The 13,774-nt window shown below is 35.0% G+C and overlaps 1 protein-coding gene across 1 annotated transcript; it reads right to left on the minus strand.

Annotated features, from left to right (window-relative positions):
* Positions 1-299: 299 nt before the first annotated feature.
* On the minus strand, positions 300-13,349 carry LOC137645306 (uncharacterized protein PF3D7_1120000-like). Its single transcript, XM_068378123.1, has 3 exons — positions 13,184-13,349; positions 6,668-7,301; positions 300-675 (listed from the first exon to the last, which is right to left on the minus strand). Exons 1-3 carry the CDS (start codon positions 13,347-13,349, stop codon positions 300-302), a joined length of 1,176 nt encoding a protein of 391 aa, XP_068234224.1.
* Between the last annotated feature and the right edge of the window lie 425 nt (positions 13,350-13,774).

The following is a 13,774-nucleotide window of genomic DNA, read 5'->3' on the forward strand; positions in this document are numbered from 1 at the left end:
ATCCTCATTGGACTTTAATGATAGTTTAATAATATTTATTGGCATATCTTACATCATTCAAGAAAGCAGGAAATACATCTTCGCCTTTTCTCAGAACTTTCCAATTGAAACCACCACACTACACACTTCCAGACACATTAAACCAATCAGTGACAGTATTAGGGGATTTTCCAGTTAATTGTATGGTAGTATTAATTGGGGTGTCATAAACAAAATAATAAACCAATTCAAAAATTTCAGAAAGGGGTTGTAGATAGCAAAATCGGCGGTAAATAGCATACTATAATAGCACCCATCTTTCAGTTTACATTACTGTCATCTTTTGTACTTTCTTTTATGTTGAATATTACTATATTGGTTTTCCTTTTCCCTTTTTCCCTTATTTCTTTCACCTCTGACATAATTTCCTCCCTCACTTCTTCTCTTGTCAACTGCCCGGTTCCTATCTTATTATCATCCACTAAGGCTCTGATCTCATTTTTAAACTCATCTACAGTGTCTTGTAGCTCTATGAAATCATCCCTAAGCTCATCATATTGTTTCTTAAGTCTTTTGTTTTCCGCCTTCAAATTTTTGAAACTCCCCTCACATCTACTACAAAACCATTGGGCATGTTTGGATTCGCCGATTCTTCTATATTCATTTTTATCTAGTTGCCCACAGCCTATGTTGAACCTAACATCACCCAAGGTCCATTTAAAGGACCTTGGTTAGACCAGCCAGGCTTTCTTCTTGTTCCTATTCACTTGAATATTCTTTTGATTTTCTTCCTCTTCTTTTCACGTTTTCAATTCCTTTTTTTTCTCACACTCACACCCACTGCACCGTTCACTGATCCTCTCTTTGGTTCCATGCTCAGTATCTTTTTATTATCGATTTGAGTATGAGATGACCCAACGCATAAATTCTTAAATAAGAGTATCTACGACATGGAATGCACCTTTCCCTGCCCTGTGGTAGGCAGTCGTCCTGGCAAGGGAAGTCGGTGGATTTGTAGATAGTATTACAAATGAAATTCGGGCTGTAAGAGCTAGGCAAGGCCAGGGAGCCTGGTGGACTCCCTGAGCTAGCTGAGACGCCCTTCCTCTTTGAGCTAGGCTTCAACAATAAAGAGAAACTGTGTCAGTATGGTTTCTTACGAGGCGTAAGTACTAGTGATGCCGTTCATGACCTCCTTGAAAATATCTATAATGCAATGAATAAAAATGAATACCTTGGTGCGGTTTTTTTGGATTTGAGCAAAGCCTTTGATACTGTGTCTCATGATATACTACTTCAAAAGCTGGAACATTATGGTATACGAGGCAATGCACTACTCTTACTCCAATCCTACCTAACAAATCGAAAACAATTTGTCACGCTCGATGGTCATCTTTCAGAGATTATGGATGTCAAAATAGGTGTCCCTCAGGGATCAGTCTTAGGACCGTTATTTTTCCTCATCTATATTAATGATTTGCCTCGTTCAGTTGGCAGATTAAACTCCATATTTTTTGCCGATGACACCACGCTCCATCTTTGTCATAAAAATATTTATTCTCTTTGTAATTCTTTAACTGCTAACTTAAATAATGTTAAAAATTGGTTACTATCGAATAAATTGACCCTAAATGAGAGAAAAACATATTTCATAATATTTTCTTTGCGCAAAGTTCCCGGTAACATAAGAGTTGCAATAGGAAATCATACTCTTGACCAGAAGTCCAGTGGAAAATTTTTAGGAGTAATGTTTGACAATAAATTAACCTTCAGTAAGCATGTGGATATGATAGTCAATAAAATTTCCAAAGTTACAGGTATCATATATAGGCTAAAGGATTATTTCCCGCTATATATATTAAAACAACTTTACCACTCTTTAATATCTCCTCATCTAAATTACTGCATTACAGCGTGGGGGAGTTGCAGTAGAAACGTCCTGCAACCGCTAATCATTATGCAAAAAAAAAACTGGTGAGAATAATAACTTCGAGTGATTATTTAGCTCATACATCACCTCTATTCCGGTCTCTCTCGATTCTGAAGTTGGAGGACACCTACAAACTCTCCTTAATGAATTTGATGTTTCAAACACTTTCGCTGCATAAATATCCATCCATTAGACAAAAAATAATTCAGGTACAATCAGCACACCAATATGGAACAAGAGACTCTAACTTAACTCTTCCCTTCGTACGTGTAAAGAAATGTGAACAGTTTTATCTCTATCAGGGAGTTAAACAATGGAATACTCTGCCTGCTTATCTTAAGGCATTGCTTAGCATTCGATCCTTTAAAAAATCATATACTAATATGTTATTATCTGTGTACTAAGTTTTATTAGTAGACATTTCTTCATGACCTAACCATTCATGCAATAATGTTCTTAATTCTTATATTGTTTACTGCTTGTATACATTTGTAATTCTAGCATTTCTACCATATCAATGTTTAAATTCAAAATTTGCACTATTTATTATTCCGCCCTTCTTTATTATACTTTATTATACGAATATACAATTCCATTTATTTTTAGGCTAAAAATCTCATTTATATGTGTCTATGTGTATATGTGTATGTATATGTACATGTGTGTATATGTATTTTTATATGTATGCATATGTATATACTTATGTATATATATGTGTATATTTAGTTTATCTATATCAATATTTACTTTTTATAAATTATTTTAATTGAAGATATTATTTTATTTGTATTATTGCCCGAAGAGCTCTGCTCCACATGAGCTTGGACCAAATCTTTTTTGTAAATATTTTGTATGTAAATATGTTTTTGTCCAATAAACATTATTATTATTATTATTATTATTATTATTATTATTATTACAGAGGGAGTAGATATTTTTATGTCTAAAGTGAAGCGTAGTGTCATCGGCAAAGAGTATGGAGCTTAAACTACCTACTGATCGAGGTAGATCATTGATATAGGCGAGGAAAAATAACGGTCCTAGGACTGATCCCTGGGGAACACCTATTTTGACATCCATAACCTCTGAGAGATGGCCATCGAGGGTCACAAATTGTTTTCGACTCGTTAAGTAGGATTTTAGTAAGAGTAACGCATTTCCACGTATTCCATAATGTTCGAGCTTTTTAAGCAGCACATCATGAGACACTGTGTCAAAGGCTTTACAGTGAACCCTCGTTTATCGCGGTAGATAGGTTCCAGTCGCGGCCGCGATAGGTGAAAATCCGCGAAGTAGTGACACCATATTTACCTATTTATTCAACATGTATATTCAGACTTTTAAAACCTTCCCTTGTACATAGTACTGTTAACAAACTACCCTTTAATGTACAGAACACTTAATGCATGTACTACAGTACCCTAAACTAAAACAGGCACAAATATTAAAGGTGATTTTATATCATGCATTTCCTAAACATGCTAAAAAGCACGATAAAAAATGGCAACCAATGTTTTGTTTACATTTATCTCTGATCATAATGTAGGCCTAGAAACAAACTGGAGGTAGAGCTTTGCTTATTACCCAGACATATTTCCCATACTTTTCCCTTAGAAGTACATCACATCTTCCTACTTTAGATATATATATATATATATATATATATATATATATATATATATATATATATATATATATATATATATATATATATATGTGTGTGTGTGTGTGTGTATATATATATATATATATATATATATATATATATATATATATATATATATATATATATATATATATATATATATATATATATATATATATATATATATATATGTATACACATACATACCTACATATATACATAAATACATGCATACATATATATATATATATATATATATATATATATATATATATATATATATATATATATATATATATATATATATATATATATATATATATTACTGTATATATATGGGTTATGGAAAAAATCCGCGAAGTGGTGAATCCGCGATGGTCGAACCGCGAAGTAGCGAGGGTTCACTGTACTCAAATCTAAAAAGACCGCACCAAGGTATTCAATTTTATTCATCGCATTGTAGATATTTTCAAGAAGGTCATTTACAGCATCACTTGTACTAACGCCACGCAGAAAGCCATACTGACAGGTAGAAAAGATATTACATCTAGTAAAGAAAGAGTAGAGTCGATTGTACAATAATTTTTCAAAAATTTTATTCAATAAGGGAAGGCAACTTATTGGTCTATAGTTATTGACATCCGATTTATCACCAGACTTATGTAGCACAGTAACGCACGCTATTTTAAAAATGTCAGGATAAATGCCAGAGGCAGTACAACGGTTGAACAATAAGGATATAGGAAAGGCAAGTAAACTAGCATTATTCTTATATAGTTTAGTAGGGGGAGAATGAATATTTGCTTTTTTGTTCTTTAGTTTTTTTATAATGTTGATTACTTCAAGTGGAGAAGATGGGGTCAAATAAATAGAGTGCTGATTTGAAGGAGGCAAATAGGAATGAAAATCTAACTGATTATTTTGAGGCAGGGCATCTCGGAGAGTAATGCCAATTGTAGAGAAATGAAGATTAAAAGCATTTGCAATCTGTTGGCTGTCAGTAATAGTTTCGCCGTTACGACCAATGAGTTTTCTTAGCGAAGTGCGCTTTTTCTTTCCAGGCCTAAGGGAGGAATTCATGAGATCCCAGGATTTTTTAGCATCATTTCGGAGTTGATCAAAAGTACTATCAAAATATTTTTTCTTTGCCACGCGAATTAATGTAAGCAACATATTACAATAGTTTCTATAGCGTTGGGCACTATAAGCACCCAATTTCATTCTTCGATATAAATTATGTTTAATGTTAATTGATTTCAGTAGCCCTTTGGAGAGCCACTTATTCACCAATCTTTTAACACTTAAATATTTTGTTTTTAAAGGAAAGCATTCATTGAAAAAGCTGTCTATTTCATCCGTAAAAGAGGCCGCCCCCAGGTGAGGATCTAATGAGGCTTGACCATATTCGGTCCAGTCTTTCCCCCTCAGGAGTTCCGTGAATTTCCTGTCATTCACTTCGCTCATATCTCTGAATTGAATTTTTATTTTGTTGTCTACGTTGTTTAATATAGGCATTAATAGACTACAGAAAATTGGGAAATGATCTGTGATATCTACTAAGAATATCCCACTATTACCAACAAGATTATTATTTGCCCAAATATGGTCGATACAAGACAGCGAGTCATTCGAGCCGACTCTTGTTGGTCTAGTTATTGACGGGCGAAAGTCAAAAGATCGCATTGTGTTAATCAGTCTGCGGGTGGTCTCGCTCTCCCCTTCCCTCATTAAGCAGATGTTAAAGTCCCCAGCGACAATTGTATTCATAGGGGAGATACCTGGATTTCTTAGCACCTCCTCTAACGAGTCGAAAAACATATTTCCGTTACCTCCTGGACGTCTGTAGATACCTAAGATTACTGTTTTATGAGGCGAGTTTGGTATAGAAACCGTCACACCGACACTTTCAAAATTATCATTAGAAATGTTGAAGAAGTCATCAAGAGGTTGAAAATCAATAGAGTCTTTAACGAAAATGCTCACACCGCCGCCCCTCCGACCTTCCCGATAATTGTGACACGCATTATACCCAGGAAGATAATTCATGCAGTGAGTTTCTTCCTTAGCCCATGTTTCGGTCAATACAATGATATCAAATTCATGGTTGCAGTTATTTAAGTAGCCAATAAATTCGTCATGGTTCTTCTTGAAACTTCGAATATTAAAACTTATTAATGAAAGGCATTGCCGCATATGATTAGGGAGAGAATCATTAAATGTGTCAGTAGTGTAATATTTACAGGAAAACAGATCAGATGTGTTCACAAAATCAATAAAGTTTTCATCAGGATCAATGTGATATACAGGATTTGTGTTCATGAGACGTAACCACAGTTGAAATTAGTAATTAATAGTTTAGTAACAATATGCTTAAAAATACAAAAATGAAAATATTTCGTTACGGTGAAAAATGGAAATAGTTATAAAAATTATAAACAAGGAAATAATTGTTGTAATTACAATACAGAAATAGGAATAATAAAAATAATATTAACAATAATAGTAGTAATAAAAAAGAAAAAAAAATAATAATGATATTAATATCAGTAAAAGTAATAATAGTAAATTTGATAATAGTAATGATATTACTAACAATAGTGGAAATGGCAGTGTTAAAAGAAAAATAATGCAATTTGAAAAAAAGAAAAAAATTGTGAGTGTAAATTCAAAAATTTAAATGTGAAAAACTAATGAGGTTAGAAAAAATGGTTACAGAAACTGAAAACAATGCAGTATTTAGCACATATTTTGAAATCACTCAGGGGCACTAAGCCCTGTACTACTGTAGAACAGATCAAGGTCCTTTCGGGTACGGATAACAAAAGTTTTGCCCGCTGAGGAAGTTTTCACTTTAATAACTCCGTCGCGAGTATGTAGGAACAGACCGGTATACTGCTGTCTTTTCACTCTACGCAATTCATAAAAAAGCTTATCACGTTTCTTTGTGAGTGTCATTCCTGTGTTGAAAACACGAGTGTCTGATGTCTGCCTTCACAGCTCGCGACATCACTTTCAGCAAGATGTTGTTGTTTTCAAAAGACCCATCGACCCTTCTCTTACCGATCCTTCGCCCTTCAAGGAAGACGTGGTCAGGAAAATTCTTTTGGACACACCTTTCCACGAGATCTCGGCCTATATTCCGTGTATCCTCGTTTGGTTGGGGAGCGGGCAAAGCAGGGCCAGACAGGACAAGATTATCACATATCATTTGGGCTTCCATCTCATCCAGCTTCTCCTCGAGAATTTCCATTTCTCTAGATGTGTCTGGCCTGGCTTCAAGTGTCGCCACCCTATTTGTTAGGTCGGTAATTATTTTGTCCTTTTCACTAATTTTACGGTCTATTTCTTGTAGATGGTGGCGTAGTTTGTCCTCCACCGCAGCAGTGACCCTTTCCTCAATAGACTCCATTTTGTCCTTTAGGTCACTCACTTGTGATACGAGGTTAGAAAATTGACCCGAGAGTAACGATTTCAGGGCCTGAATTTCAGCACACAGGTCGGGAAGCGAGTTGACTACACTGGAGGCTTGGAGAACTCCATTCACGTTTTTAGAGATTTTGGTTATAAGCGGCTGGCCACTCAAGACCTGGGATTCATTGACTTCTTCAGCAGAATGCATTTTCTGATCACTATTTAACAACACAGAAAAGACAAAAAACACCAAAAGTCTTATAAAGATAAAATTGGGTATGAGGGTAAAATCCAAGGGAGATGACACGCAATTAGCATAACTATCCAAAACAATAACTAAAATAAAAACATAAATTTATTAACACAATCAGACCAAAATTGAGAAAACACTAAAGAAAAGAAGAAATATAAGATTAATGAAAAGAAGACTTTGAAAAAGGCGCCAATAGATATTTGCTTCAACGACGAAAAGGAATTATCAGCAAAAGGCTAAAGAGATGGAGTGATGAAATTGCAGAGGATTTCTACATGATGCTATACAATAGTAATATAAGTAATAACTTTGCCAATAGAAATAAGGAAACTCCTGAGCCGGTACCGAAAGTGAGAGTAGAAGTAAAAAAAGCCTTTGAAAGGCAGGAAAAGACACAAAGCATTAGATGGCCTAACAAATGATTTAGATGGAGAATATTTCATAGTAGTAAATATCGTTAAATTTTACACAAAATGTTTGCAAAACCGCTCTACGCCTTCTGCTTGGAAAAACCTTATCATTTATTATTTCACATAAAAGAAACAAAAGACCTGAAAATTAATACCCAATAAGTTTACTCTCACTAAGATATGAAATATTTACAAAGATCATAACAGGCAAAATGAAAAGAAAGCTAAACTTTAATGAGCCATGAGAGCAGGCAGGTTTTAGAAGCGGATATTCAACAGCTAACCATATCCAAGCGAATGGAAGAAAGACAAACCCTAATGTATGACATTTAAAGACTATGAAAAAGCTTTTGATTCTGTCAAAATTACAGCAGTAATGAAAGCCCTTCAAAGACAAGGAATAGATGATACTTATGCTAGAACACTTGAAGATACGGGGAGGACAGAAATCCTAAAACTTCATAAATTAAGTGAGAAATTTCCAGTTGGGAAAAATATTAGAAAAAGAAACCTTATTTCTCCTAAATTATTCACAGCATGGCCAAGGGTTTTTAGAATCTAGATTGGGAAATTTAGGAATTAACATTAATGGGGAATACCTTAATAACTTAAGATTTGAAGATAACTTAGTTCTATTTATTTAATCATGGAAGGAATTGAAAAATATAATAGAAGATTTCAATGGAGAAAGCAGAATTGTAGGACTTAAAAGGAATATGAGTAAAACTGACATAATGTTCAGTGAAAAGGCAGAGAGATATCAAATAAGGACTAAGGAGGAACCTCTAGAGATTGTTAATGAATATACATACATAGGACAGACAGTAAGTGCTTCCCCACTATCAACTTTAGAGCATAAGCTAGTTACAACTCAAAGACCTATGGAAAGAATAATGATGGGATTAACACTAAGAGACAGAAAAAGAGCAACATGGATACGAGAGCAAACAAAAGTAGAGGATATTCTAACAACATACAAGAAGAAGGAATGGACATGGGCAGGACATATAATGAGAAGGACAGATGATATATGAACATTAATGATAACAGAATGGGCCCATAGGGATTGCAAGCAAAACAGGAGAAGGAAGAGAGGTTAGTGGATTCACGAATTAAGAAAATTTGCTGGTATATGTATGTATGCACACACTCAAACACACACATACACGCATATATATATATATATATATATATATATATATATATATATATATATATATATATATATATATATATATATATATATATATATATATTTATATATATATCGTATATCTATCTATCTATCTATTTATCTATATATATAATTATGTTTAATTATATGCACTTATATGATGATACATATAATACATAAACACACACACACACAAACACACACACACGCACACACACACACACACACACACACACACACACATATATATATATATATATATATATATATATATATATATATATATATATATATATATATATATAAATTATTATGTATGTATACTTATATATAATTATGTACATATATACATATGCTCAAATATCATGATATTTGTATATGTATATTTATATAAAATTATATACATACACTAAATGTATACATGCATATATATATATATATATATATATATATATATATATATATATATATATATATATATATATATATATATATATATATATATATGTGTATGTATATATATATATTCCTTATCCAAACAGGGAAATGCATTTTAACAAATTCCTTCTATTCCAGGAATTACTTTTGAATGATAATTCTTGTGAAAAATTAGTTACTAAATTTTTGAAGTTTAATATCTTTTAATTTTCTCTGAAGTAAAAGGTAAAGAAGTAAATTAGAAAAGTAAATTTTCCGCTAAAAGTGGGGGCCTGTAGCCCTCAGAGTCCCCGACCCATACGCCTATGTAAAAGGACCATACATTGCAACGAACCACTACACAAAATCAGTTAACCCCTCTCTCTCTCTCTCTCTCTCTCTCTCTCTCTCTCTCTCTCTCTCTCTCTCTCTCTCTCTCTCTCTCTTGTATTGTAAGAATCCGCATGAATAACAGGAGAACTAAGGTTTCATATTCTTTATTAATCGGAATAAGAACATAGTCTTATGCTTAGACAACATTTGTTTCATTAGTTAAGAATTAAATATCTAGGCTAAATTGTATAGAAAATAACGTTGTCATTACACGGACTCCTCCTCTCCTTCTCCTCCGCCTCCTCTCCAACTCCTCCTCTTCTCCATCTCCTCCTCTCCATCTCCTCCTCTTCTCCATCTCCTCCTCCTCACCATCTCCTCCTCCTCTCCATCTCCCCCTCTTCACCATCTCCTCCTCCTCTCCATCTCCTCCTCCTCTCAATCTCTTCCTCCTCACCATCTCCTCCTCCTCTCCATCTCCTCCTCCTCACCATCTCCTCCTCCTCACCATCTCCTCCTCCTCTCCATCTCCCCCTCTTCACCATCTCCTCCTCCTCACCATCTCCTCCTCACCATCTCCTCCTCCTCTCCATCTCCTCCTCCTCTCCATCTCCTCCTCCTCACCATCTCCTCCTCCTCACCATCTCCTCCTCCTCTCCATCTCCTCCTCCTCACCATCTCCTCCTCCTCACCATCTCCTCCTCCTCTCCATCTCCCCCTCTTCACCATCTCCTCCTCCTCACCATCTCCTCCTCACCATCTCCTCCTCCTCTCCATCTCCTCCTCCTCTCAATCTCCTCCTCCTCACCATCTCCTCCTCCTCTCCATCTCCTCCTCCTCACCATCTCCTCCTCCTCACCATCTCCTCCTCCTCTCCATCTCCCCCTCTTCACCATCTCCTCCTCCTCACCATCTCCTCCTCACCATCTCCTCCTCCTCTCCATCTCCTCCTCCTCTCAATCTCCTCCTCCTCTCCATCTCCTCCTCTTCTCCATCTCCTCCTCCTCACCATCTCCTCCTCCTCTCCATCTCCCCCTCTTCACCATCTCCTCCTCCTCTCCATCTCCTCCTCCTCTCAATCTCTTCCTCCTCACCATCTCCTCCTCCTCTCCATCTCCTCCTCCTCACCATCTCCTCCTCCTCACCATCTCCTCCTCCTCTCCATCTCCCCCTCTTCACCATCTCCTCCTCCTCACCATCTCCTCCTCACCATCTCCTCCTCCTCTCCATCTCCTCCTCCTCTCCATCTCCTCCTCCTCACCATCTCCTCCTCCTCTCCATCTCCTCCTCCTCACCATCTCTTCCTTATCTCCATCTCCTCCTCCTCATTTGATTCCTCTACGCGTAAAATAGTTGTTCAGTCGCTGGCTATGAGTATAATCAACTACTGTTTAAGAATTTGGGGAGTAACTGGCTCTACACAAATGAAAAGGGTTCAAAAACTTCAAAACTTTGCCGCCCGAGTGGCTGTTGGTAATGTAAAAAAACATGACCACATATCCCCTTACCTCAAAAAATTAGAATGGTTAAAGATAAAAGACAAATATACCATAGATGTCTGTAATTTGGTATTTAAAACAATACGTAAAATAACTCCTGAATGGTTATACGATTTTCCAACAGTACACGCAGTTAATGGGGTTTCTACTCGACAGCAGGAAAATCTATATGTAGAAAGGGCGAAAACAGAGATAGGCTCCCGCCAGTTTAGAGTTCGAGGCCCAGCATTATACAATAAAGTACCTGGCACAATTAAACAAAAATCCTCTCTCGCTGCTTTTAATGTAAACTTAAAGAAACTAATTTTAAATGGTCCCGATTAATGTAAGAATGTTATGCTTAATTGGCTTATTAAAAGTGCTTTTGATGGCACTACTGTACTTCTATAGATGTTGGAATTAGTTTTAGATAATATTTATGGATAAGATGGCTTTTATTTACAAATTAAGATTTCCTTATAATCTAGAATGCATATTTGATTACTATGTGTTATTTTAATATGATTTGTACATGACTTGTTTTTAACACAACTTATGTGGTCTATGACAATGTATTTCATTATTCGGCAAGAGTAATTTTTACTCACTATATTCTAAGTAAATACTTTCTGATTTCATGATATTCTTTTATTACTGATGAATTATTTCAATTACAAAGTTTTAGCCGATCTGCTGATTCTTATAACAACTTTTGTATGTCTAAAATAACAAATATTTGAACTATTTGTAAGATGACTTTACTAATTGTAGCCTTATATTTTATGAATACCCAATGTAAATATTGGAAATAAAGAATTATTATTATATTATTATTATTATTATTATCCTCTTCACCATCTCCTCCTCCTCTCCATCTCCTCCTCCTCACCATCTCCTCCTCTTCTCCATCTCCTCCTCCTCATTTCCACTCGCTTCTCCTCATTTTGGACATAAATTTGTATTTGTCTGGTGTTGTTGAATGTACCGGTTGTAGGATTGAAGGATCTCCAGACATATAATGGTCCTTTGTGGTCCCCTTGGGCCCCTAGGGAATGCCCAAAGTTCAGGTCATTCCTGGGGATGTAAAATATCAATTCAACAAATACGAATCTTTAACAACCTGACCAAAACACTAAGGAGTTTTCAAACTACTTATTCTCTAGAGTCTAGATTTTGCATCTTTACTATGTCTTTCAGAAGAGAGAGAGAGAGAGAGAGAGAGAGAGAGAGAGAGAGAGAGAGAGAGAGAGAGAGAGAGAGAGAGAGAGAGAGAGAGAGGCCAAAGAAGAGGTGTGCTTACACTTATTTAGCGTCGTTTTGTAGAACAAGAGAAGAAGGACATTCATTATAATAGGTCTTTTATCACTGAATAAACTCCTCTGCCTCTGCTTGCAAAGTAAATGAACCTAATGTGAGAGGGTTCTGTATGTATGTATGTATGTATGTATGTATGTATGTATGTGTGATGATTCTGTCTGACATATGTATGTATGTATGTATGTTAACACAAAACGAATATCTTACATTCAAAAATGTGGATCAAATGGTGATTCTCTCTCTCTCTCTCTCTCTCTCTCTCTCTCTCTCTCTCTCTCTCTCTCTCTCTCTCTCTCTCTCTCTCTCTCTCTCTCTCTCTCCCCCCTACAAAACGAGTGTGGTAAAATTTAATAAGATTTTTGTATACACGTAAAAGTACCAATGTGTAGATAGTCAAAATTTGTCTGAAGACAAAGACCTGTATATGAAAGTATGTATGATTTCAATGCATATATTGTATATTTTACTTACTTTACTTTAAGGATTTCTTTTCTGGTCCTATTACGTAGGGAAACTTGACTCTCCACAGGACCTACAAAATCAGTTTATCGTAACGATATCACTCTACAACTGCCATTTATTGTCGAATCCACAGAATCGAAACATTGAAGAGAACAAGAATGTCTTCAGTTTCTTTCCAGAACTGGATATTTCTTATTTATCAATTCTCGAATCTGAATATTTAGATAGGCGCTATATATGAAATCCTTGGAATTCAAGGTCCCCTTTATCTGATAATCTCTTCATTTCCAAATTGCAAACTTTGCAATTCCTTGAATTCACTGTATGATCATCAGGTTCGTTCAACTTAGTGAAGTTTATATATTTCACTTTACCATCATTCTTTATCAAGAAGTTCATAACTTTATCACTATTATCATGAATAGACTTTCGAACTTCTGGATCACATTTCAACAAGACGTATACAGTATACAAATAATAACAAATACAGCTGTTTCCAGTCCACTGCAGGATAAAGGCCTCGCACAGGTTCTTAGTCATCGTTGGTGTTTGGCAGATTTCATTACCAAGCTAGCCACTGTAGATTTGTGATGGTGGGAGACTTTAGTCTGACTGCTCACAGCAAACGATCATATGGGAGGTATATATGTATATATATATATATATATATATATATATATATATATATATATATATATATATATATATATATATATTTGAATATATACTGTATGTATCGTCATGATCAGCAAAGCTGTACTAGTCAGAGCCACCCATATTAGGTTAGTGATGAAAATGGTCTCAGACATGACTAAGGACATGTTAGAGGCTTTTGTCTTTAGGTGGACTAGAAATGGCTGCATTTGTTATATATATATATATATATATATATATATATATATATATATATATATATATATATATATATATATATATATATATATATATATATATATATATTTATA

This window comes from Palaemon carinicauda, chromosome 8, assembly GCF_036898095.1.
Source record: "Palaemon carinicauda isolate YSFRI2023 chromosome 8, ASM3689809v2, whole genome shotgun sequence".
NCBI lineage: Eukaryota > Metazoa > Arthropoda > Malacostraca > Decapoda > Palaemonidae > Palaemon > Palaemon carinicauda.

What these genes read in the sequence shown, in the direction of transcription:
- LOC137645306 (XM_068378123.1), bottom strand. Translation starts at nt 13,349, where the DNA reads ATGACTAAGAACCTGTGCGAGGCCTTTATCCTGCAGTGGACTGGAAAC. An exon ending in CTTCTTGATAAAGAATGATG is followed by an intron (nt 7,302 to 13,183) that starts GTAAAGTGAAAT and finishes TTTTTATTTTAG; the next exon opens with TTATTGTTTTGGATAGTTAT. An exon ending in GGCCGAGATCTCGTGGAAAG is followed by an intron (nt 676 to 6,667) that starts GTGTGTCCAAAA and finishes GGGTGATGTTAG; the next exon opens with GTTCAACATAGGCTGTGGGC.